The 26,841-nt window shown below is 40.2% G+C and overlaps 1 protein-coding gene across 1 annotated transcript in view; it reads right to left on the bottom strand.

The window, feature by feature from the left end:
* PTPRN2 (protein tyrosine phosphatase receptor type N2) overlaps window positions 1–26,841 on the bottom strand; it is a 1,313,563-nt gene that overhangs the window by 1,133,954 nt on the left and 152,768 nt on the right. The window contains exon 2 of the mRNA XM_037835719.1: window positions 22,469–22,519. Within this exon, the coding sequence (XP_037691647.1) occupies window positions 22,469–22,519 (51 nt within the window). The remainder of the gene's footprint in view (window positions 1–22,468; window positions 22,520–26,841) is intronic.

The raw sequence follows: 26,841 nt of genomic DNA, 5'->3' as shown, positions 1-26,841 counted from the left end.
CAGGTGGAACTCTACACTCATTCACCATCTTTGAAACTTACCTTTCCCTTCTGGGCCCGTGGTGTCAGGGAGCTGTTCTAACATTAATTTGAAATTCTAAGGCAGTGAATGCACTTTCGTGAAGACTATCTTGATGAACTGTTAACTGATTCTATTAGTGGAAATCCCAATTACTTATAAGGGATGATCATTAAGGCAGTCTAATGGGGAAGAAGTTTGGGAGTCAGAGCCCTTAAAACCATACTCTGCAGAAATAGAATTCTGAGTTCATTTAGTTAATGCCTTGACTTAAGGGAAGACCACAAATTTCAGGCAAAACATCTCGGCTCTGAAATCTACAGTTTTACTTATTGGAATTTGTATTTCTGTCACTGTGTGCTTAAAACAACAAAATGCTAACATTATTAGTATGTATTTATTATTGATTGGTTGAATGATTACTTAAATTACAATGCCACACCAGATACAACCAAATCAGCTTCATATCAAGTATGCTGATATGGCAAAGGGGTGCCAAAGCTTTCTATACCCGACGAAGATGCCAGAACACATAAGGAATAAAAACATATCTCCGTGACAATTCACAGCACAGAAGCCACTGGAGAGGGAGTGGGAAGGGAAGGGACAGAGGATGTGTGCCACGCAGGATGGGAGACTGCATTTAAGGGCACTGTCACTTGATCTGTGCTGCTGAGCCAGCTCTGGCAAACCTGACCGGCTCTAAAGAAGCTCTCCTAATATAGTCAGTCAATCTGCCTGCTCTGCTACTTAATAACACTGCCAACCATCCGTATATGCTGGAAAGAAATGCAAAATATGTTAATTCAAAATGCAAGCTTCCTTAGTTCAAGTGCTATAAATATAACTAAGAGGAAGAGTGAGACTACGAATCTTGTATTCCTCCCACTTCTCTTTCCTCCCAATAAACCTCTCGATCAGAGAAAAGCCTTTATGAACTATTAGGAACAAACAGAATACTCAGAGCAAAATTTACTTCCAGTCATGTTCACTTTTTGAATGCATGAGTGTGTGTGTGTGTGTTTGTGTCTCTGATCCAAATTAAGATGAATCAATTTTAACTCATCTCAGTTCATTAATCTGAAGGCTCAAAATTACATTTCTTTTCCTATTAATATGCCAAATTAAACTTTGCTTCACATGGTTTAATTCAGTAATTAATTTTCCATTCCCTTTTAGGTTTTATTAATTGAAACTTGGGAATGGAACAAAACTCACTGGTCACACCAAGTGAATATAATGCATGTACTTTGTTGCAGCTGAGGTCCTGCCGAGGCGCCCCCAGCTGCCTCCCGGTGAAGGGAAAGGAGGCGCAATGCACGGCTGGCGGAACGGCCTTGAACAGCACTTTCAAGGTCCAAACGCTTTGGACTTCTGACACTTCATTACTGAGCAAATCATGGTATAAAGGAAGTTAGACCATTTTAGTATGTCAACTACTAGATCTTTTTCATTAATCAAATATCAGGAAGTAAAGCTCGACGTCTTTCTATGTTAACGTACATAGAAAAAGGTCTGGAAAGACATATGCCAAACTGGAAATAGTTGCTACCTCTAGAAAGGGTGTGAGATTTGGTGGAGTGAATGGATATGGAAGGGATTTTTCACTTTTTATTCTATATATTTCTAAATTGTTCATTTTTAATGGGGAGATATGCATATATTATTTGTATAATTCATTTTTTTAGCAATACATGATAAAACTTAAGCAGGAAATCAGGGAAATACTCCACTGGAAAACAACTTCTTTTTTCATAAAATAGGAATTTGCTACCATCTTTTCTTACTAAAGTAATATAGAAGTGGACTCAAAAGTAATGGTAATGTTCCATTCCTCAAGTTAGGTGGTATGCTCACTGGTGTTCATTTTATGTTTCTTACATACATCATTTTGAAGACATCAAATATTATATATAAACCACTTTAAAACAGTAAAGAGAAAATACTCAAATGGAAGTTAAAATGAGTAGTGATGTTATCTTTGGGGTAATTTTTACTGTGTCCACTATTCATTTCTTTATTTCCAGACTTCATAAAATGACTCACTGTTATGATCAGGAAAGAGAAAAAACTTATTTTAAAAATCTACTTAATGGATACAAAAATAACCACTGAGAACTTATATGCCATGCCTTTGTGCAAAATTATGCCTTTCCATTCCTTCCTTGATCTCTAACAATTTAATTTGTTCAATGACTCACAGAGTAACCATTGTGTGTTATGTGTCATGCTGGTGCCTAGAATACAAATAGAATCCTTGACCTCAAGGTGCTCACTGGAGATGGATGAGATAAGCGAGCAGATAGATACTCTACTGCCACATGGAAAGAGCAAGGGTAATGGGTGCCCAGGGCAGAAAGAGTTTCTAAATCATTCAGGCAGACTTCCTGCAAGAAGAGATCTTTGGTAACAGCACTGTAAAATTCAATAAATTGTTTTGTGTCAACTAGAAAAACGACAAATAGAGAATACATTCTAAGTTTCTAATAATAAGTTTTATTTTGAAATGAGCTCACATAACCTTGGTGCTCTTTTTGAGAATTCTAGCTGTACCAGACCTGTCTCTGGAAAAATCAGGATATTAGAAAATTCTGAAAACCATCACAATTTAATTTGAGAGATACTCTTTCTTTATATTTTATTGATAGTACATGCATGGTGCTTTCTACAACTTTATATTTGTTTCTAATTCCCTACCATTCAAATAGCTGTTCAGTTTTAAGCCAACATATAAATATCCAAGGAGCTATTGGCTTAAAAGAATGTGCTAAATTCTCCACCAAGTTTAACAAAAGCTATTAAAAGTAAAAGAAGAAAAAAAATAATAATAAAAAGAAGAAAAAAATACAAAACTTGGAAATCCTAATAATGACTATCCTCTCTGTAAATTTGGATTTTATAGATTTCAATAAGGAGCCCATTCTGTTATTTAACAGTCCTCACTCTCAAATAAACTGACCTAGATATTGGTAACCTCTTGTTTTTCCCTACTATTAACCAGATATGCCTAGTATTGCTGAAAATGCCCCCTTTTCTCTCCATAGCCATCATACATGAAACTCGTGAGAAACAGAGGATGTAATTAGTTCCATTGCCTAGCACTGACCCCCTCATGAATCACATATATGCATGTACATGGATGTAAGAGTAAATATAAATGTAGCTATTTTAAACATAATGAAACTATTTTAAACATGAGTCATTTTTAGTTCACATTAAGTGCAAACCCTAAAATAGGGACAAATATTCATTTGAATGGGTAGCCCCACTTTGTCTCCTTCTACTTCCAAGCTTTAGAAATCAAAAGAAATAAAAGAAAAATGCAAAGTAAGAGCAGGGAATAAGGAAGCATTGCCCAGAGAAATCTGAACTAACCGTGCAATGGGAAAGCAGAATTATAACTACCAAAAGAAATACGTAAATACTACTCCCGCTCCCCCACATCACAGCCCCAAATCCTGTTTACATTCCATATGCACACCACACTGCCACCCACACTCATCACACTACCCAGCTCCCTGTCATTCTTTTCTGGCATTCTCTCATCCTTTGAATATCCAAACTGCAACTTTCAGAATTCATGCTCATACTCATTTCATAGTCTGGCCATAAGATATAGATAGGTCCCAAAGGCAGATCACAGAAATGCCTTTGTGAGAAAAGCAACTAAAAGGCATAATCAATTATGGAGTCATGTCCAAGTCAGTTTTTCTAGACCCCACTGAGACCAACCTACCCCAATAGGCAGAGGGCATGAATGGTGTGTACCCAGTCTCTGCTACAACTTATCCATAGTTTCCAATACTTGGCCAGTAATGCGGAAAGAACCTGAAAGAAGAGAAAGAGCATGAACATGCTGGTAGGAGACAAAGCAAGTAGACAGGAAAGAGTAGAGTACAGCAAAGGTGGCAAACAAAATTGGCACAGGCAAGAATGTAGACAGATGGGCAAAAAAAAGTGGTTTGTGAATTAATTCCATGAATGGTGCCCATTCAACCAGCAACTCCCTCATGGGTCTAAGTGCACATTCTTGTACGGAATCAAGTTTAACACAGTTTTAAATCTTAGAGAGTTGCAACTTTGATATGTTGCTTGAATCAAGAAAGGATCACTTAATAGACAATTATCACTTATTTCTAAGATGTCTCTCTTTTGGTTGGGATGCAAATTGTTCAGGAATCAATAAATACTTTTTGCTTGCATATTATACTAGTCACCAAAAGGAACAAAAGTAGTGCTTTAAGACGTAATATTTTCCCTCAAGGAACTTAAACCTAGAAGGGAGGTTAAAACACAAGCACCTGAAAAATATTCAAGGCATTGAGTGCCATGAGTGGGACAAACAAAAAATGTTATTAGTGAACAAAGGAAATAGCAAATAATAGTGGAATGAATGAGGAAGGAGTGGTCTATTCTGGGTCTTGAAGAATGGGTGGGATTTGAACGGCGGGAAGAGGATATAGGAAATTAAGTAGTATAAAAATCATGCAGAAATTAACCTGATAAAGGAAGTTTGCTTCAAAAATAAAAACCTCCCTGAGGTTGGACTCAGGTGGTAAATGACCATAAACACTAATGCTATCTTTAGGAGTATAGACTGATTCCAGGGGAAAGAGGAGGCTATTAAATATCTCAGATCTGGGGGATGACAGAATTGAAGCAATGAGTAAGGAAAACCATCTCGTAGTGAGATATTGGATGAGTTGAAGAGGAGAGAGGTAGAAGGTAGATGGATCAAGTAGGAGGGTAACAGTTACCTAGGATTAAAGATAATTGTTGTGAGAATAAAAGAGGAAGAATTGGTAGGAACTGGGGAATGATTTTATACAACTGGTCACCAAGATGTAGGGTGACAGAAGAGAAAGACAATTTATAAAGTAAACTCTGAAATAACTTTGAATTAAAGGAGAACCATAAATGTTCAGAAAGTGACAGCTTAAGAGAATGATATTACTTCCTCTTGGAACAGATTATAGGAAAGATAATTAGCATGTAGTCACACAGGTATCCTAAATGATAGGAAAATCATTTCCAAAGAAACTTTTTAAGCAGATAGGCTTCCATGGCCAATAACTCTAAATGGAACATGGCCAAAAACAGATGGTATGTCCTAAAACTAAATTCTGAACGTATACTAATCAACTGCTTCACACAGAATGAAAAAAGAGAAGGAAATTTACAAAAATTTCAAAAGGTAACACTTATGCTGGCAAGGGAGATGTTCATTTCCATACACTGCTGGTGGGAACACAAATTAATACAACCATTATGGAAATCAATTTGCCAACATGTAGCAAATGCCTCAAAAAGCTCCATAGGTCACAACCCAGTAATTTGATTTGTAAAAATACATTCTAAGGAAATAATCAAAAATACTAAAGAAAACTTCAAACGCAAAGATGTTCTTTGCACTGATATTTATAGTAACTTTTAAAACAGTGGCCGTATCTTAAATATTAAAAAAAAAGGGAGTGTTTTTTTTAAGTTATGTTATATTCATATGATTATAATAGGGATTTAAAAGAAGTTTGCAAAACATTAATAGCATCAGAGAATTCAGGTATTAGAATGTTAAATAAAAACTCAGGATACAAAATTATATGTTTAATATCAGAGCAATAGAAAAATATGGATAGGAAAAAGGACTAAAAGAAATTCACAAACTGTTAATAGGGATATCTCTGGGTAGGAATTTTATTTTCCTCATATTTCAGTTTTTCAACTTTTTCATATAAGCAAGTCTGTCTTAAAAGAAGAGAAGTATCCAAATACTATATAAAAAGGAAGCTCTTTTGTGAGCTTAGATTCTTACAAAAAGCACATAGGAAAGGAAGAAGATTCACAGTCAAGAAGAGGTACAAAAGTATGGTATTAACGGTGAGAAATGCATCAGGGAAACTATAACCCCACACAGAGCTGGAGCCCATGGAAAAACATCTGAGGACATCAAAAAGGACAAGAAAAGCAAGTAAAGGGTATGTTCACTGCTTGAAGGAAGGTAGAAAAATACTAAAACATGGTAAAATGGTCACAAATCTACTCAACCTATTTTACTGTTTTGTTCATGTAGCTAAGTCTAGATTGTGTGGGACTAGCAAACCCTGAACAACAAAGGTTTATTTCTCCATCAGACTGCATGTCTGCTACAGGTGTCTACAATCTTTATTCTGGGGTCCACGATGAAGGAGCCCCTCTCTGGGACTTTGCTGGTTGTGGCAAAGCAATAGCTTCTGTTTGGAACTGGGCTTCATAACTTCCGCTCACATTTCATTCACCACAGCAAGTCACACGGCCAAGCTTGACATCAGTGAGGTAGGGAAGAGATTCCTCTCCCAGGGAGGGCTTGGCAAGTCACACGACCAACCTGACATCAGTGTGGCAGAGATATATAATCCTCCTATAGGAGGACAGCACACACTGTAAACAGTGACACAGCCTCCCCAAAGCTCTCTCCTCCATTGAAAAAGGACAGAATGTACTAAAGAATTGAAGATAAATTAAATGAGGATGCAAAGACCCTGAAATAGTTGAGAATATAGCATCATGCTTCCTCTGATCCCAGACAAATGGATTCTCAGAATGTTGAGAGAGACAGAATGAAAAAGAGAGAAAGAACAAATGAACCAACTGGCTTACAAATGCCTGCTCTACCATATGGGCACATAGATAAATTAGAATAACTTTTCTCCAAAGGTTCAGGAGTTCTGCAGAAAGCAATTACCTCACTGTATGCATCATGAAACATACAATGAATGATACCCAAGGCTACCCAAAAAGTGAAAGATTTTAGAATACTCAAATCCGAATTTTTTTTCCTAATTGTTTGAATCCATATGATTAAATCTCGTTTGTATTCTTTACCACAACAAGCACAGTGAAGACCTTTAGTGAGAAATTATTCTTAAATGAACGCATGAAAGAATGAATGAATGTACCATTAGTCAATATTTTCACAACAAAATAATCAAAAGATATATCATCCATAGCCCTCGATCAAAAGGGTTTACATATAAATATATATAATAATATATATTAATTTCCAAAAGTATGCTTTAGTAATTTACCATGAAAAGCCATTGAATGTCATCATTTTGTGAAGAACAGAAAACCACAGATTTGGCATGCACATCTTGCTGATGAGGTGCTCTTAAAAGGCCGTGTTTCTTAACATCTTTATCCAGGTTTTTATAATGCATTCAACTAGTAATTTATCCAGAGGAAAACGACTGGGAGACTCTACCTTCTTGGAGTCTAGAACCCAATCAAAATGGTATTGCTAAGTAAAGAACTAGCAAATCCAATAAATTTGTAGTGCTGCTTTTATTATCCCAAACAGCAGTAGCCAAAACAGAAGGAACATCATTTTCAAAAGTGATAAAAATGTTATTCTATCGTAAAGCTGATTTTTAAAAACCATTCCATGGAAATACACTGTTAAATTCTCAAGAAATCAGCCTTTAAGTGCTGGAAGGGATCCTGGGGAGCCGAGCTCATTGCTATCAGCCAAGCCAGCACGGCCCCAGCCACAACCAAGTCTCCTCAGCTGGGCTGGTTTCAGAATTTCTGGATCACACTGCCCTTTCCAAGCTCTCCGGGTGGATCATGATTCATATGACGTGGTTTTTATTGCTGCTACCTAATCTCTTTTTTCAAACTGACTGTACTTTTTTTCACGGTTCTCCCAGTTGTCAAATTAAAGCTTCTTATTATTCTATTTTTTTTCTAGTGCAATAAAACAGAATAGCTCTGTTTATCAAATTTGCCACAGCATGCTGGGTAATCCACTAAATCACAAAAAGCAGTTGACAGACCCAGCTTGTGATTGCTACACACAAAAAGGAAAAAAGAATGTTCTGAGCACATCCAACAAAAGTATTTATTTGATCTGCTTCCTTCAGACCTCCAGAAGGGTGTCTTAGTTTGCTAATGCTGCAGAATGCAAAACACCAGAGATGGATAGGCTTTTATAAAACGGGGGTTTATTTTGCTACACAGTTACAGTCTTAAGGCCACAAAGCATCCAAGGTAACACACCAGCAATCAGGTACCTTCACCGGAGGATGGCCAATGCGTCTGGAAAACCTCTGCTAGCTACGAAGGCACGTGGCTGGCATCTGCTCCAAAGTTCTGGTTTCAAAATGGCTTTCTCCCAGGACGTTCCTCTCTAGCAAGCTTGCTCCTCTCTAAAACATCACTCACAGCTGCACTCCGTTCAGTCTCTTTGAGTCAGCATGTTTTATATGGCTCCACTGATCAAGGCCCACCGTGAATGGGTGGGGCCACACCTCCATGGGAGTATCCCACCAGAGTCGCCTCCCACAGCTGGGTGGGGCACATCTCCATGCAAACAACCTAATCCAAACATTCCAACTTAATCCCCACTATTCTGTCTGCCCCACAAGATTCCACCAAAGAATATGGCTTTTTCTGGGGGACATAATACATTCAAACCGGCACGAAGGGTTAAGATAGAAGAAGGAAGGGAAGGTGGGAAGGAGAGAGAAAAGGAGGGAGGGATGGAGAAAGGAAGAAAACTTCCAATCTGTTAATAGGTATACCTTTGGAATCTTCAATTATCTTTGCAACAATAATAGAAGCCATTATTTATTAAGTGCTCAAAATATGCCAAGTACTTTCTGACTACTTATGATGTGCCAAAACATTTTACTTGCATTAATTAATATAGTCCTTTTTCAACATTTTAAGGTAAGGAAATGTCACTTATGAATTTAGGAAAGTTAAGTAACTTGCTCAAGGTCACAAAGCTAGTTAAGGCAGAGCCAGTTTGTACTCTGATTCATCTGAATCTTAAATCTGGTTCTTTACCTCTACTGCCCCAAACGAATGTTCAATAACCATTTATGGAGCATCGATTACGTATAATGTTCCATGGTATATACAAAGATGAATAAGATATTATCTCTCCTAAAATATATATATATATTTGCCCCCAGGATTCCATATTTTGGTGATGGCCATTTCCCATCTAACTAGACACCAGACTGTCTCATTTGCCACCCACCAAGCGAAAGAGTCACTAAGTATGTATATTGTACCTTCTAAAATTTCTCAAAAGGGTACCCTTACCTTGAACACCATATTCTTAGTTCAAGGGCCTACCATCTCTTGGTAAATTCTTAAAATAGTCTCTCATCTGTTTCTTGCCTTTACTTTCACACTCTTCCTTTCTGTTCCCCCTTCTGTGACACAGTGATCTATTAAAAGTACCAGTGTGCCTATGGCTCCCTGTTTAAAACCATCCATACGTCCCCATTGTCTACAAAATCAGATGCAAACTCCCTAGTAGGGTGCCAGGGCCCTCTGGACCCAGCTGCCTTTCCAGCCACAACCTCTGATGCCGTTCACCGTGCTTGGAACACCTTTCTCCTCCCTGTGATGAGCTCGTATTCATCCTCCAAGACTCGGCTCAAGGATCACTGCCTCTGTGAAGCCTGTCCAAGAACTCCCAAGCATAATTCGGGCCTCCTCCTCTGCTCTCCATACATAATTCTTTGCATTCCTGACCTCAGTGGTGCCCAATTACCTGGCTGGAAGTTTCAGCAGACTTTTTTATAAGAGGAATTTTGCATTGTTCATCTTGGAAACTCCATGGTGCTTAGCAGACACCTTGAACCTAATAAGGGTTCAGTAAATACCTGTTAAAAGAATGAATGAATAAAGCATATGATCCCTGCTTTCAGGGAAATTGCAATTTAGTAGGGAAGCATAAGTGTAGAAATGAAAATAGAAGGTAGATTTGATAAACAACACAAAAGTAGTGCAAATAGCCAAAGAAAATAGTAGTAGAAGAGGACACTTAATTACCGCACTATAGCTAACATTGACTATTCTTTTACGATGGGTCAGGTTCTATCCAGGCGTGAGCATATTTTCTTCCTCATAATAATCCTATGAGGTAGTTATTAATTATTAGCTAATTTTTACAGATAAGGAAAGTGAGAGACAGAGAGGTTAATGAATTTCCTCCCAGGTCACACAGCAATTATATGTATATGATATGTGAATTTGAGATGGATCTTGAAAATGAATAATATTCATTCAACAACTATTTAATTGAGAACTCCCTTAAAGTCCTATCCACCAGAGATAAAACGAGAACAAGAGATACGTGGTCCCATCTTTCATTTTAGGGAAAGAGACAGACAGTTAAAAAAAAAAAAAGCAAATAATAAAATTTGAGATCATGAAAAGTACTAAGAAGAAATAAAAAAGTGATGGTGTCACTTCTGAGGCTGAGTCCTGAAGGAGAGAAGCAGTGAGACGTCAAAGGGTGAGATTAGGGCATTCTAAGCAGATGGAACAAGGCTCTGAACAGGAAGAAACTTGGCATGCTCCAAGGTGGCCCAAATGCCGCAGTGGCTGGGAGTGAAGTGAGTGAGGGGGTGTGTGTTAAAGGCCAAAGTTACAAGAAGGAGGCAGAGCCAGATCGCACAGAGGCCATGGTGAAGAGATGGGATTTTTATTCTACTTTTTGAAATTTTATTCCATTTTAAGCCACCGAAGATAGCATAAATGAAACAGAACTTCTAGAGTAAGGGAGAAGCAAAGGAAAGTCACAAAGGGAAGTGGATGTGGGCAAATTTCAGGAAAGATAAAGATGTTCATTTTTTTCCAGCCTATGGGGTTTGCAAAAAGATGTCACATGAGACACAGGTGATGTAACCAAGGCAAACTCTGGAATCCTAAAGATGTTGAATACTGAGTTAAGAAGCTTGTTCAGAAAGCAAAAGAGAGTCCCTGGGGAATTCAAGCTGAAAGCCAGGACAAGAGGCACACATCAGGAAGCTAGAAGAGACCAAGACGGCACCCTCCAAGGAGAAGCCATGTCCTGGTCCAGGTAAGAATCAATGGAAGCTGCAAGCTGGGCTGTGATGTGGGAATGCACAGGAGAGCGCATCCTGAAGGAGTGTGCCAGTTTGGATATATTATGTCCCCCAGAAAAGCCATATTCTTTAATGCAGTCTTGTGGGGGCAGACTCATTAGTCTGTTGATTAGGGTGGAACCTCTGATTGAATTATTTCCATGGAAGTGTGGACCCCACCCATTCAAAGTGGGTCTTGATTAGTTCACTGGAGTCCTTTGAAAAAAAGCTCCAGGCACAGATGCTTGCTGACTGCTAATGCTTGAAGACACCTGGAGATGCAGAGAGATGCCCAGAGACATTTTGGAGAAAGCCATTTTGAAACACAACCCGGGAGCAAAGGAGCAGCAGACACCAGCCACGTGCCTTCCAAGCTGACAGAGTGTTCCAGACGCCATCAGCCATTCTTCAGTGAAGGTATCCTTTCTTGATGCCTTAGTTTGGACACTTTTCATGGCCTTCAGCCTGTAAATTTGTAACCTAATAAATCCGCCTTTTAAAGGCAATCCATTTCTAGTATTTTGCATAACGGCAGCATTAGCAAACCGGAACAAGGAGCATCCACAGGACTGACCTCTGTGAAATGAGGGAAGAGAAAGAAAATCTGAAGGCTTAGCGCCTGGGTGCCTGGAGAATGGCTGAAGTGCGCCGTCAGGGAGGAGCTACTTTAGAGCTGAGTTTGATTAATACTGAAGGTCACAAGTTTTTGAGTTCTATTTGCCCAATATTCAAGTGACAAGCTCCAAAGATGACTGGAAATGCAGTACTGGAACACGGAGAAAGGCAATTTGCTTTTTTTACCTCTTGGATTAGTCAATATCCTCAACCATCACATGACAAATTAGTTCCATCGCCCTCAGGACCACTCCGTGAGGCAGGCCATCTTATTATCCCTGTTTACAGGCCACAAGCCTCAAGCACAGAGCTCCTATTCAAGGCCACAGCGAGCTACGGGTAGAGCTGAAACTCAAACTCACATTGTCTGACTTGAACAAGTCCCTAACAGTGTCTTTCTGATCTTGAATTTTCCCTCCCAGTTATTAAAATGAAGATCATCAGCTCCTGGCCTACAAGTGACCAATGTCTCAGCCTCAAACTTGGAGACACCCACTTTCAGTCAGAGGGTTCCTTTTCCCCATTGCCCTGGTTAAATAAAGCATCCTCAAACAACATAATCTAGACCTACACAACAGGGTAACTGTAATAAATTTCCTAAGACTTAGAGCTCAAACCTGTTCACTTTTCATGTCTAGGTCTACTTCCCTTGTGGAACAGAAGCAGAAGGATAATTACTTGTTGTACAGAATCTATTTTGTGCGCAGAAACGCAAATATGCGGTGTTATCTCAGGGATCTCTTGGCACAACTTACACCAAACTAGGCTTCTCCTGGAAGAGTCTGGCTGGGAAAGTCCAGGCACTGGAAAGCAGATCCTACAAAGGGACCACGTGCCTCCTTGAGGAGAGATGGTGGCCACGGAGACTTCCAACGGGACCATTCTTCCCAGTGCTCACGAGCCCACTCCTCAGGGAAAACCAGGCTACTGCCCCCTTAATGGACGTGACCGCTGCAGACAGGAAAGACAGATACCTTGCCTCACATGCAGTTTGTTCAGGGTGCGGCTCCCTGACTGGTTTGTTTAGACAACAATCCTCACCTTAATGGACGTTAACTCTGAGTCAATGTATAGAGTCATTGGCTTTCCCAAATATTAGGCTCTCTGCCTTTGTGAAATGCTAATAAGGAACAATCCATAGAGACAAGGGGTTATCCCAAACCAAACAGCATCAGATCTTAAAGGCACTCCTTCTCCTCTGGTTTACATTTACTCAACACATTCCCTAATTGCAGGATACCAGACTAGTCACAATGAAGGGTTTCTCCTCTCTGACCTTGTGTACACACCTCCATCATAATGCTTACATGCAGTATATGCCTTTGACGTGACTGTCTACTCTAGCAGGCTGATACTCAAAAGCAGAGACCCCACCTGTGCTAGTTTTCTAATCCTGCCAGAATGCAAAACACCAGACATGGACTGGCTTTTATAAAAGGGGGTTTATTTGGTTACACAGTTACAGTCTTAAAGCCGTAAAGTGTCCAAGGTAACACATCAGCAATCGGGTACCTTCACTGAAGGAAGGCCAGTGGTGTCTGGAAAACCTCTGTTAGCTGGGAAGGCACGTGGCTGGCATCTGCTCCAAAGTCCTGGTTTCAAAATGGCTTTCTCCCAGGATGTTCCTCTCTAGGCTGCATTTCCTCAAAAATGTCACTCTCAGTTGCACATGGGGTATTTGTCCTCTCTTAGCTTCTCTGAAGCAAGAGTCTGCTTTCAATGGTTGTCTTCAAACTGTCATCTGCAGCTGTGCTTTCTTCAAAGTCTCCTTGGCTATAGCAAGCTCGCTCCTTCTGTCTGAGCTTATATGGGCTCCAGTAAATTAATCAAGGCCCATGCTGAATGTGCAGGGCAACACCTCCATGGAAATTATCCAATCAGAGTTATCACCCATAGTTGGGTGGGGTGCATTTACATGGAAACAACCTAATCCAAACATTCCAAATTAATCCCCACTAATATGTCTGCCCCCACAAGACTGCATCAAAAAACATGGCTTTTTCTGGGGGACATAATATATACAAACCAGTACACTACCTAAGTAACATTTGCAGCCCCAGTTCCTTAGCACAGTCCCAGCACATGTTTAGTACACAAATAATGTCAAATAAATGAACCCAAAAGACAAATGTGGGGGTGAATTCATAGCATTGATTGATGATAATATTTAACAGTCCATTTATGTTAATTTGGCAAACTGCAGTCATTTTAAAAGTGCAATCAATAAATTTATAATGCTGAAAACAACAACAAGAGCAAACACCTATAGAGCACATATGTGTACAGAATTTAGTTTGTGCACAGAAACACAAATATGCGGTGTTATCTCAGGGATCTCTGCACAACTTACACCAAACTGGGCTTCCCCTGGAAGAGTCTGGCTGGGAAAGTCCAGGCACTGAAAAGCAGATGCTGCAAAGGCATTATTCTAAAGCCCTTTACATATATGGATTCATTTAATCTCCATGCCATCTTATGAGGTTAGGTCCTATTATTATTCCCATTTAACAAACGAGGAAGCTGAGAAAGAAAGAAGTAAGACACACATCTAGACAGTGGCGGAACCAGGACTCAAACCCAATCAGTCCAGCCCAGAGTCTACTCTTAACACCATGCTCTAAAGCTTTATTCTTATAAAACTTATTGCTTTTTTATGTCTACATAAAAAGACCATTGGATTATAAATCAGAACTCTTGAATTCTAACCTCCTTTCTTTCACATGTAATTGTAGCCTTGAGCAAGCCACTTAACCTCTCTCATTTTTTTTCAACAGCTTTATTGAGATATAATTCACGTATCCTACAAGTCACCCATTTAAAGTGTACAATTCGCTGGTTTTTAGTATGCTCATGGAGTTGTACAACCATCACCACAATCAGTTTTAGAACATTTTCATCATCATAAGCAGCCTGCCCCTGTTCCCAGTTACAGCCCATTCTCCCCTCTCCCAGCACCTGGCAACCCTAATCTACTTGCTGTCTCTACAGATTTCCTATTCCAGACATTTCATATAAATGGAACTCTTCAATATGTGGCTTTTGTGTTTGGCTTCTTTGACTTAGCATAAGGTTTTCAACGCTTAGCCAAGTTGTAGCATGTATCAGTACTTCCCCCTTTTCTTGGAGGTAAAATAGACCTATCTTAAAATGTACCATTGTAACCATTTTTAAGTGTAAAATTCATGGCATTAAGTACTCTCAGGCACTTTGAATCATCTATAAGGTAATGACTAAAACCTCTGCCCTGTCCAAGCATTGCTGTGAGGATCTGATGAAGTGACAGGCGTGAGAGTTCTCTGTAATTCTAACACAACATTCAAATGGAAGGGTAATGAGGAAGACATATTCTGTTTCCCTTATTGATTTTTTGTCAACTCCAGACAAGGATACAGGTGAGTATGAAAATTATCATCATTTCAGGGGCCACTGCAGACTGCCTCTTAAAAGAGTCTGCAAAGGAAGAGATGTTTATTTGGTGCAGGATCTATATTTTCTAAACAATATAACTTCTGCAGTCAGTTTGTTCAAACACCACAATTACATGGAACTTTGAATAGGAAGTGAGTGTGCCAGTTTGAATGTATTATGTCCCCCAGAAAAAGCCATATTCTTTGATGCAATCTTGTGGGGCAGACATAATAGTGGGGATTAAGTTGGAATGTTTGGATTAGGTTGTTTGCATGGAGATATGCCCCACCCAACTTGGACAATAACTGATGGGATATTTCCGTGGAGGCATGGCCCCACCCATTCGGGGTGGACTTGATCAGTGGAGCCATATAAACCTGCTGACTCAAAGAGATGGAACTCAGTGCAGCTGTGAGTGATGTTTTGAAGAGGAGCAAGCTTGCTAGAGAGGAATGTCCCGGGAGAAAGCCATTTTGAAACCAGAACTTTGGAGCAGATGCCAGCCACGTGCCTTCCCAGCTAACAGAAGTTTTCCAGACGCCATTTGCCATCCTCCAGTGAAGGTACCTGATTACGGATGTGTTACCTTGGACACTTTATGGCCTTAAGACTGTAACTGTATAGCCAAATAAACCCCCTTTTTATAAAAGCCAATCCGTCTCTGGTGTTTTGCATTCCGCAGCATTAGTAAACTAGAACATGAGATATGGTAGGTTTGAATAGGTTAGAGTGAAATAGCAACACATCCCAAAGTAATTTGAGCAGAGAATAAAAATATATATGCAGGCCCCCCTGAGGAGCTGGAGGAAAATACGGAAGTGCTGGACTTCCTCACCTGGATTGTTGCTGATGTTCTCACAAACACAGGACTGACAGCTTGATGTGCCGAGCCCTTTTTCTTGGGGCCTGCCCTTATGAAGCTTGTAACTGCAAAGGAAAGGCTAAACCTGCTTATAATTGTGTCTAAGAGTCTCCCCCTGAGTGCCTCCTTGTTGCTCAGATGTGGTCCTCTCTCTCTAGCTAAGCCAAGTCAGCAGGTGAACTCACTGCTCTCCACCCTACATGGAACCTGACTCCCAGGGGTGGAAATCTTCCTGGCAATGCAGGATATGACTCCCAGGGATGAATCTGGACCTGGCATCATGGGATTAAGAACATCTTCTTGACCAAAAGGGGGATGTGAGATGAAATGAAGTAAAGCTTTGGAGGCTGAGAGACTTCAAATGGAGTTAAGAGGGCACTCTGTTGGACATTCTTATGCACTATATAGACAACCCTCTTTAGGTTTTAACATATTGGAATAGCTAGAAGTAAATATCTGAAACTATCAAACTCCAACCCAGTAGCATTGACTCTTGAAGACAAGTGTATAACAATGTAGCTTACAAGGGGTGACAGAGTGATTGTGAAAACCTTGTGGATCGCACTCCCTTTATCCAATGTATGGATGGATGACTAGAAAAATGGGGACAAAAACTAATGAAAAATAGGGTGGTGTTCTAGTTTGCTAATGTTGCTGGAATGGAAAACACCAGAGACGGATTGGCTTTTATAAAAGGGGGTTTATTTGGTTACACAGTTACAGTCTTAAGGCCATAAAGTGTCCAAGGTAACATATCAGCAATTGGGTACCTTCACTGGAGGATGGCCAATGGTGTCTGGAAAACCTCTGTTAGCTGGAAAGGCACGTGGCTGGCGTCTGCTCCAAGTTCTGGTTTCAAAATGGTTTTCTCCCAGGACATTCCTCTCTAGGCTACAGCCCCTCTTCAAAATGTCACTCTCAATTGCTCTTGGGGCATTTCTCCTCTCTTAGCTTCTAGGGAGCAAGTGTCTGCTTTCAATGTCTGTCTTCAAACTGTCTCTCATCTGCAGCTCCTGTGCTTACTTCAAAGTGTCCTTCTTGGCTGTAGCTCCTCTTCAGAATGTCACTCACAGCTGCACTGAGTTCCTTCTGTCTGTCAGCTCATTTATATAGCTCCAGTGATTTAATTTAGACCTACCCTGAATGGGTGGGGCAACACCTCCATGGAAATTATCCAACCAGAGTCATCACCCACAGTTGGGTGGGGCGCATCTCCATGGAAACACTCAAAGAATTACAATCTAATTAACACTGATAGGTCTGCCCACACAAGATTACATCAAAGATAATGGCATTTGGGGGACATAATACATTCAAACTGGCACAGGTGGGATGGGGGGATGATTTGGGTGTTCTGTTTTTTACTTTTATTTTTTATTCTTATTCTTTCTGGTGGAAGGAAAATGTACAAAAATAGATTGGGGTGATGAATGCATAATTATATGATTGTACACTATAGATGATTGTACGGTATGTGAATATATCTCAATAAAACTGAATTTACTTTTTAAAAAAAGAGTCTGTATGGCCATTTCCCTGCCATGTGATTAACCGCCCACTGTCTTTCTGAATAATCAGCAGTCAAAATATTGGAAGAATCTAGTTTACCTCTTGATCCCCTCGTATGCAGAGATGCTTGGAGTTGATGAACAGCTTAAACCCAAGAGCAGTTCTTGGAGGTAGAAAGGCACCACGATACCTACTTCTCAAGGAGCCAATAGTCTGTGCACATCCCAGGGCAGAAGCAGAAGGCGCAAACAATCTTCACCACCACCTGCTCAGGACAATGCTTGCCCAGAGTCACTGCTGCCTCTCCATCTGAAGACATGGCCCAGACCCCGAAATTTAGAATGCCGGAGCTACATAACGTGCGGACGGGCAAGCACAGCATTCAGATCCTCACACTCTCCAAGCTGGTGGGCGGGGGAAGCCCAATTTATTGTCTCAAAAAGAACAGGGATGATAATGTCATTGAATACCAAGTAGAAGCTTAACCTCCACGCGCTCCTCTCCCTTCAAATGGTGATCTGGGGCTCGTGTACACTGTTTAAGCTGAGGAAGAGTAGCAGTGTCTCTCCAAAGAGTCCACAGCAGTACCAACGGCAAACAAAGAGACTGGCGTAGGACGTGGTCTTATCTGCCTGCCTTGCAAATTTGATACCAGACCCAGCCTTTTTTCCAGAATTCGTAACCTCCCCCTTGCTCACCTGGGGGCTCTTATTTCCCATGCCCAGTTCTAAAAACCAACCTGGACCTCAGTGAGGAGACCTTAAGCCACCCAGGCTGTAGATTCTGCATCTGTTGGTAGATGATGCTCATTTGAGCTGGAAGCAGTGGCTCAGTTCCAGTACCAGGGCTATCATCCGTGTCACTGAGCCCCAGGGCTTGCTGCCCCTCCCTCTCCCAGCCCCATGGTGTGGTGTACACCCTGGATTTTGGTCTCATTCACCAGGTTCTTGTTCTGCATACACACCCAAGGTTAACACCAGCTACCCCCGGATGTCAATTTTCCTTCACTTCCGAGATCCACCTTCCATAGAGCATCTGTCTGCCTGCCCAGCCAGCTTAGACTCCCAGGAAGTTTCCATCCAAAATCTTCTAAGAGCTGCCAGAACTGTAGAGTCTCTCAGTTCCCCTGGGGCTGCTCCCTCAGGGGAGTCTTGGCCTGTACAGTGCAGGGCCCAAGAGCAGCAGATCTTCACCTGATCTGCTCTTCAGAATCACCCTGGGAGACTTTTAAAAATTCTTCATTAGATTATTTTTTATTACAAAAGTAAGAAGATTGTTTAAATGAATGAAGCAATCCAAAAATATTTAAACATAAGACGATAACCACCCCCCATTTATACCCTCTCCAAACAGCCCCTAGCTCCCCCAAAAGATAGCCAGTGCTCCTGTTCACATCTTCTTTCTGGTAATACAGGAAAGGAAAAAAAACCCATATACATACATGGGTTTTCCCACAAAATTAGATGATATAACTGTTCTCCAACCTTCTTCTTTTTACTTATCACAAAACGGACCTTTTTCCTGGTCATAAAATAAAACTCATTCTTAAGTCACTATATAATATTCCATACTATAGATCCCCCATAATTTATAATTCCCATATCAGGGGGCTTAGAGGTATTTCTAGCTTTTTGCCACTATAAATAATTCTGCACACCTTTATTTTTATATATGTGAGTCCCAAAGATAAACCAAGTATCAGTATATGTTTAATTTAATAAATATTGCCAGACTACATTCCTAAAGAGTGCAACCAATTCACACACCTACCACCAACGTATGGCAGTACCCATTTCCCTGCTTCCTCACCAGCACTGAATGTTACTGATCTTGTCAATTTTTGTCAATCTGATGGGTATTGTTTTGATTTATATTTCCCTAACTACTATTGAGGTTAAATGTGTTTTAATGTAACTTTGACATTTTTCATTTCCTCTTCTGTAAATTACTGTTCTCATCTTTGCCCATCTTCTCATACAATTCTCTGTCTTTTTCTTATAATTTGTAGGTTTTCTTTGTAATTAACAATATGAACCCTTTGTCACATATGCCACTAATGCTTTTCCCAGTATGTTTATCTTTTTACTTTATTTATAGTATATTATTCCATACAAACATTTTGGTTTTAATTTAGATGCACAGGGTCTGCTGGGCTTTTTGCAAACATAAATAAGGGAGGATTACATATTTCTACTTGTACCCAAAGGAGAAAAAGAGAGACAGAGACTGACTTGGGTCTGACGACAGAACATTTCCAGACTCCACGAAGTCACCAACCCTCTGTTTTAACTGTATTTGTCTTAACGTGGCAGCCTGGCCTCATCTACCTGCTTCCGACCAGCTGGCAGCCTGAATGACACAGTGAACAGTGACGACCATAAATCTGGACCCAGTAATGGCAGGATACCTTTTTTTTTTTTATTACACCCTATCAGCTACACAAAGCATACAATTTTGTTAAGATTGGACAGGGCCCATTTTGCAATTTCCTGGGCCTTAATCATACTAGAAAAAAAATCAAACATTGCCTGTTCCTATAAAATCAAGGCCCTGAATTTTTATATTTACATTTAAATTGCTTTCGTTTTTCCAAAGAATTCAAAGCTATTCTTTTGATATAATGTTAATATAATTCCATACTAGAGAGGCAAGCTGAGATTAGGGAAGGAAAAAGAAATCTAAGAATGATTATGACTCGACATCCAAACCTGCTTTTTGTCAAAGAGAAAGAAACAGGAGGGAAAATCAGTTATAAGCTCTTCTTATTTTGTTGGTTCTACTTAAATTAAACACACACACACACACACACACACACACACATATACACATACACATACCTGATTCCTTTAAAATAAACATTCATTGAGTCCATGCAGATAACTTTTTAAAAATCAAATCATTTTTTTAACACCTGACTCAACATATAGCTGCACATGGTGCAATTCAAAGGACCCCAAAGCATGGCAGCCTGAAAGAAATCACAGTGTACAGAAGGAGAATATAGTAATTTGCAAGGATCCATCAAGATGGAGGAGTTAGCATGTGGGTAGATTAATGCAGTTTTCACTGGTCATGTACCTCTTACAAACACTTCATCTTAACAAGCTTTTGAAGTTTCTGTTGTATTTTTCCTTTAATCCAAGTCACCACTTACCACAATCTTGACAGAATTCTTTAAAAAAAAAGAAAGAAAAACAAAATAAAACAAAACACTCCATAACTGTCAATAATTTACACTTTTTCTTTTTTATTTTCTATTGTCAGTTCCAACCTCCTGCTAGCATATGAGCTGCCAGGACACGAAGAAACTCTTTAGGTTTTCTCAAATCCGAGATTTTAAAATCTATGACCTAGAATTGTCATCACCACAGGATGCCCACAGTCCCTTATTTTGCCTTTTAGACCCTCAAATAATGTCATATTTTGGCTCTGCCACAAGGACAAGCAGAGTTTAGGCAAGTCTCTGTCTAGAAAGGCACGTTTTGCTCAATCCGCTGCCCCGTGTGCAGAGAAGACTCATTCACAGCCTTCACAAAATGGTCAGTCTCCTCAGAAGTAAAAGAGCAGGAGAGAGATGCAAACGACAGCTCCCTCAAGGCCCTACACTTTCCTCTGCAAACAGGTGCATCAGCCCACATGCACCCATGTTTGTGCAGATAACCAGGGGTGGGAAAGAGGAACAACTTTGCCAGGTTGGAAACTGATGCAGATAAGCTCCCGGAGGGATAAAATCTTTTTTGTGCCTCCTTTCACTCCCCACAAATTAAAGACAGGGAGAAGGACAGTGAGCTGATAGAAGAGAAAATACCTTTCTCACTACCTGGTATCCCATATACAAACCCAATTGGACTTGGTAAAAAAGGGAGCCGTAACAGAAAAAAAAATCACTTAGAATTTTCTGGTTTAACCTACACTCCCCTTAATATTTCAAGGCCTATTATAAAACTGCAGGTTGCCCCAGCTACTGACCAGCAGGCACTCTATTACTTGCTTCTTCTAAGGCGATGTGATAAGCACTCTCTGAGCATATGCTTTCTTTCTAGAGAAAGGCAGAATAAGGAGAGAAGCATATTTACCCAATCCCTCCCAGGGGCTGACTACTGGAGGACTTCCTGCTTCCTGTAATTTCACTGCTGCCCTTGTGGACTTTCACCCTTACGAACCACCAAATATGTTTTCTTATCTGTCTAATAAGAGAAAAAAAATAGGTGGCTTAAAGGATGAAAAAACTTGCCTACTAATAGCAAGAGCAAAAATGGGTGGAGTGCAACAAAATTAGGAAAGCAGCAAACCGGGCAAGGGATGGGGTGGGGGTCAGGGGAACGAATGTTAGTAGCAGGATCTATTCAATCTATATGATTCCACTCTTCTCGATGATGGGGAATATATCAGTGATGGCTCTGGAGTCTACCAACTGCTGTTGCAAAGCTTCCCATGAACTACCTTAAAATATTGAGTTATATCACACAATGGAATATTACTCAGCCATAAAAAGAAATGATGAACCTTGAAAATGTGGTGCTGAGTGAAATAAGTCAGACACAAAAGTACAAATATTGCATGATTCCACTTATATGAAGTATCAAGAATAGGCAAATTCACAGAGACAGAAAAGTAGAATAGTGTTTACCAGAATGGAGGGGAGGTTGGGAGAGGAGAGGGGAGACAGAGAATGGGGAGTTATGGCTTAATGGGTACAGAGTTTCTGTGTGTGGTGATGAAAACGCTTTGGAAACAGATAGCGGTGATGGTTGCACAGCTTCATGAATGTAATTAATGCCACTGAATTGTACACTTAAAAATGGTTAAAACGGAAAATTTCATGTTATATATATTTTACAACAATAAAATTTTTAAATAAATTGATAAATTAAAAAGGTAAGAAAAATATTGGGATAAAGATATAAATACAGATTTCAATACACATATACATAAGAAGACTATTTCCCACTTCAATTAATTTCCCATTTTCTCCCCCTTTTAAAAACATGAAGAGAAGTTTCAACTTCACCATTCTCATAAGAAGCATAAACAAAACAGAACCCACCCAGACAGGGCTTGTGACCAACCTTCACGCTGCACGGTTGAAGCCCTTAACTGAAATTGCATTTGATTGGCAGGATATAGGCAAACCCAGAGAACAGCAATGTGACATCTAAGACTTCACACTTACCGTTCACACAGATCTCAGACGATCTGCAAAGGTCATCCTCAAATAAGCAGCCTAGGAAGGAAAAAAACAGAAAAAAAAGAAACAAATCAGCAGAATCAAAAAGAAGAATGCATCTATTGGAGGCCATTACGTTTGGCCAGCTCATGAGTCTAAAAGAAACAAAACAGGTTCTCGAGTTGACTTTTTCAAGGATAATGCTGGATTATTCTAAAGGCCAGAACAATATGCCCCTGGCTTGAGTCAGTGAGAGACAGTACATTCTGGACTGACTTCTCACATCAGGAGAAAACACACACACACATCCTCTCACTCCCATGCAGCAGAGAGACCATCTGCAGGGGAGTATCTCTTCCAGACAACCCCAGGAGAGACAGCATGAGCTTGTGAAAATGGGGGAACCATGCAGACACCCTCTTTGGCCTTTATACCACATTCCCAGCTCCCCAGCTGGGCCAGACCCATGGGTTTCTTGGATGAGTTTGAAGTCAGTATTATCACGAGAAAGAGAATTGCACAGGTGGCATTAAAAACAGACTAGGACCTCTGGGTCCTTCTCTTGACCACCATCCACCTAATGCATAGTACTGGCATGCTCAGGTGGTCAGCCCACCTTTGTTGCCAAGGAATAGAGAAAGGAGAGTGAGTTAGAGAGGGAGGAAGTTGCACTCATACTCAATAAGGAGATCCGTGCTGCTGCATCAGAAGCTAAACTATGACCACTGAGCCCACTGGTTGGACCAAACTACAGGCAAGAGAGAAAAGAAAAGGTGGGGGTAGGGAGAGAAGAAGAAAGTAAAAGGAAGAAAACGAAGGGAGAGCAGAGGAAACAAAGTAGTAGGAAGAAAAAGAATAGAGAGACCTCATGGGTCAGGGACAACTATCCTTTGAATGACACGCTCTGTAGAGTGAGATATAGCTCTAACTTGTGGGCCTCCTTTCCCACCAAGAAAAGCACACTTGGAAAACTCTATATGCAACGTGAGGGTGGAGTGCAATGCCGCATATATTTACCCACAGAGGGAGGGCATGAGTGAGATCAGAGAAGGCTGATATCCTGCCCTGTATTCCAGTTTACCTTACAAACAGAAAAAGGGCATCAAGAGAAACCTCAACCCTAGGAAGGCAGAGCTGTGTCAAGGAGAGGTGTGAGTGCTGGAAGCGCGAGGACAAGCGTGGTCAGTATTCAGTTGAGTGCCCTGAAGGGACATGCGTGGACCCAACAGCTGTAGCCCCACGCATCCAATGGGCCATGAGCCAAACGAAGCTTGATGTATTATGAACACACCGTGCCTTTTAACGACATTGGGACTGTATTCCTGCCTAAGCATAATGACTTCTTGTTTTTCCAACGGGTAAACTCCTATTCATCCATTATGACCCACCTCAAAAGTCCTTGACTAGCCCGGCAGATCAGTTCTGTCCAGAATCCATTATAATGCTTACCCTATTGCATTGCTATCGAAAATTTAATAGCATATTCTCCTCTCTTGAGCACAAGAGTCTCGAGGTTAAGAACCATGTGAAATTTATCTTTATATCCCCTATCATTTCTTCTGTGCCTATCCATGAGTCTGGCACATGGCAGGGGTTCAAGAGTAAATGAATGAATGAAAGGGAACTGATAAATTAGGAGAAAATTATTAATTATAAAAAAAAAATCACTCACCAGAGTTACTTAAAAGTTTCTCATCATTAACTTCCTCATAAGGGAATAGGACTAAAATTCTTATAGCTAAAGCTTTCAATGACTTTAAACAAATATGGGTTGAATGAAGCACAAAATCTGAACGTACAAGGGATACAAAAATTAATAGCATTCCAGGACTAAAAGAGTCTATACTCCTTTAGACTAACAGAGGATAGAATTATGAATTCATATAAATAAGAAATCTCACTTTACCCTTACAACAACTTTATGATCTAGATGTCATAATCTCCATATTACAAATGAGAAAAAAGAAGCTTAGAGGATTTGTCATTTGCTCAGGTTTCCCACAACTCATAAATGGCATAACCAAGGTTACTCTGGCGCCTAAGCCTAACCAGAGAAAGCCCAGAAAACTCTGCAGAACCGGGTATTTGAAGTTCAACCAGGTGAGACTCAATTCTAAACAAAGACCCTGTTTTTATGAAATACTAATAATATAATCTCATTAAAAACAAGATTTAATTTTTGAATCTCATTTCAACACAGATTTTCATAGACGAACTTCATCCATAAATTGGCTCAAGTATTTAGTCCATTTCTCCATTTCTGTTTCCTGTTTCTCACAGCTCCACTCTTACTCCCCTTCTCTTCTCCCTTCCCCTCTTTTTTCCATCCACTCCTATCTCATTCACAAAGTTATTTGTTCATTAAACAAATATGTGAGCCCAGCAGTGTGATTTTGAAATGACAAAAGTAACCTGAAAGGAAAGTTGTTGTAAACATTTTTGAGAAACAGCCTGGCAAAGCAGAGAAAGAATTAGGAAGTTAGGAGTCCTGAATTCCAAGGCTGTTTCCCACAAAAGCTGTGTGATCTTGAGAGAGTCACTTGACTCCCCTGGGTTTCGGCACTATGAGCAGTAAAATCAGGGGTTAGGTTATTTCTTAGTTTTCCAGGTCCATTGTAACAAAGTACCACAGACTATTTGGCTTAAACAACAGGACTTGATTGTCTCACAGTTAGAGGCTACAAATCCAAAATCAAGGTGTTGGAAAGATCATGCTTTCCCTGAAGTGCAAAAGCTTTCTGGTGGTGGTGTGCCAGCCAGCCATGCCTCGTCTCTGCCTCTGTAGCATGGCCATCTCTCCCCTCTTCTACCTACTCCCTGTGTCCAGTGTCCTCTGCTTACAAGAACTCCAGTCACATTGGATTAAGGCCCCACCTGCTTCAGTTTGGCTTCACCTTAACTAATACCATCTTCAAAAATCCTATTTACAAATAAGTTAACACTCACAGGACTGGGAGTTAGAACTTGGACACGTCTTTTGAAGAAACATAATGCAATCCAAAACAGGTTAATTGATCTCTAAGATCACTCACCGTGCAAACATCTGAGACTATAATAATTGCAACCCAGAAGAAAATGATCATAGCCATGATACGGCCAGAAGCCAGTGATTCATGTGACGAACCTGGCTAGGGCTCTGGCTCCCTCTTCTACTGCCCCAAGAACTTGGAGGGTCACATTCTTCCTCCAGATCTAGGCCCAGTTTTATTATAATGCATTTCCAGTGCCCATAAGACACCTTGAAGGAAGGCAGGGATACAGTGACAAATGGAGACACACAGTTCAGGCATGGGACACATTCACATTAAGAATTCCGCATTTGTCACACAGTAAATGGAAGATGATAGAACTCTGCTAGAAAAGGCACCAGGAATAAAGTCTTTATATTGCTTTCCATCCTCAGCTTTAATCATGGCTGACAATTAGACATGATTTGAACGAGATGTGCCTGGCAATTAACTCCTGAATCCTAACCTTGGAACAACCACCTGTTATCAGCATATGCCCAGTTTAATCCATTCCAAGGAACTGATGAAAAATTACATCAGAAAGACCTCCAACACTCCTTGGGGAGAAACGCAAAAGTAACAGCAATATTTCAAGTTATTTATTACCAGAGTTGCAAATGTTATGCATACTTCACCCAGCCAGTCAATATGCTAATTTGACTGCTAATTTATTTGTGTTGTTATTTGCTCTAAAATTAAGAAGGACCATATTTCATTTTAAATATCAGCCACCTACTAATAGTAATTATGACCATAAATCATCAAGAGAAAGAAAAAGACATTTTGTCTAACAGACACTTGGCTCAACCCATGTGCTCACAAGCCTTGGATACACATCATTCTCCAAATCAGCATCTCCTGTGCTTCCCCTCCCTGGCATATGGTGGCAGAGTATAAGAACCATCCAGAAGCCAAAGGGCGAGATAATTGAAAGCACTTCCTATTAAAAGCAGCAGTTGAAAACCTTCCTATCCTATAAATGTCCATTCTCAGTCGCCTGGGTTTCAGGATACATTGGATTGAGATACATCTATAAGGCCAAAGTGCATTTAAATAAGAGGGGAAAAAACAAATATGATTTTAGATAGTTGCTAACATAATTTTAAAAACAAACAATGCCTTACTTATATTCTAGAGCTGGGGCAACACCTTCCTGATGCAAATGTAACTTGGAGAAAGTGACTATGGAGATAGCAAACTATCTTTCCTGTGAGACCCAGAAATATAAGGAATTTCAGGGAATAAGATCATGAAAAGTGATGACATCCTGATAACCAAGAGGAGAAATGAAAGCAATAGCATCACTCTTTTTCAAAATCAGTAATTGATAATTACTTTGGGCAAGGGCAGGGCCCTGTGTGACTGCTCAGG

This window comes from Choloepus didactylus, chromosome 5, assembly GCF_015220235.1.
Source record: "Choloepus didactylus isolate mChoDid1 chromosome 5, mChoDid1.pri, whole genome shotgun sequence".
NCBI lineage: Eukaryota > Metazoa > Chordata > Mammalia > Pilosa > Megalonychidae > Choloepus > Choloepus didactylus.
This window is presented reverse-complemented; position numbering and strand designations above follow the sequence as displayed.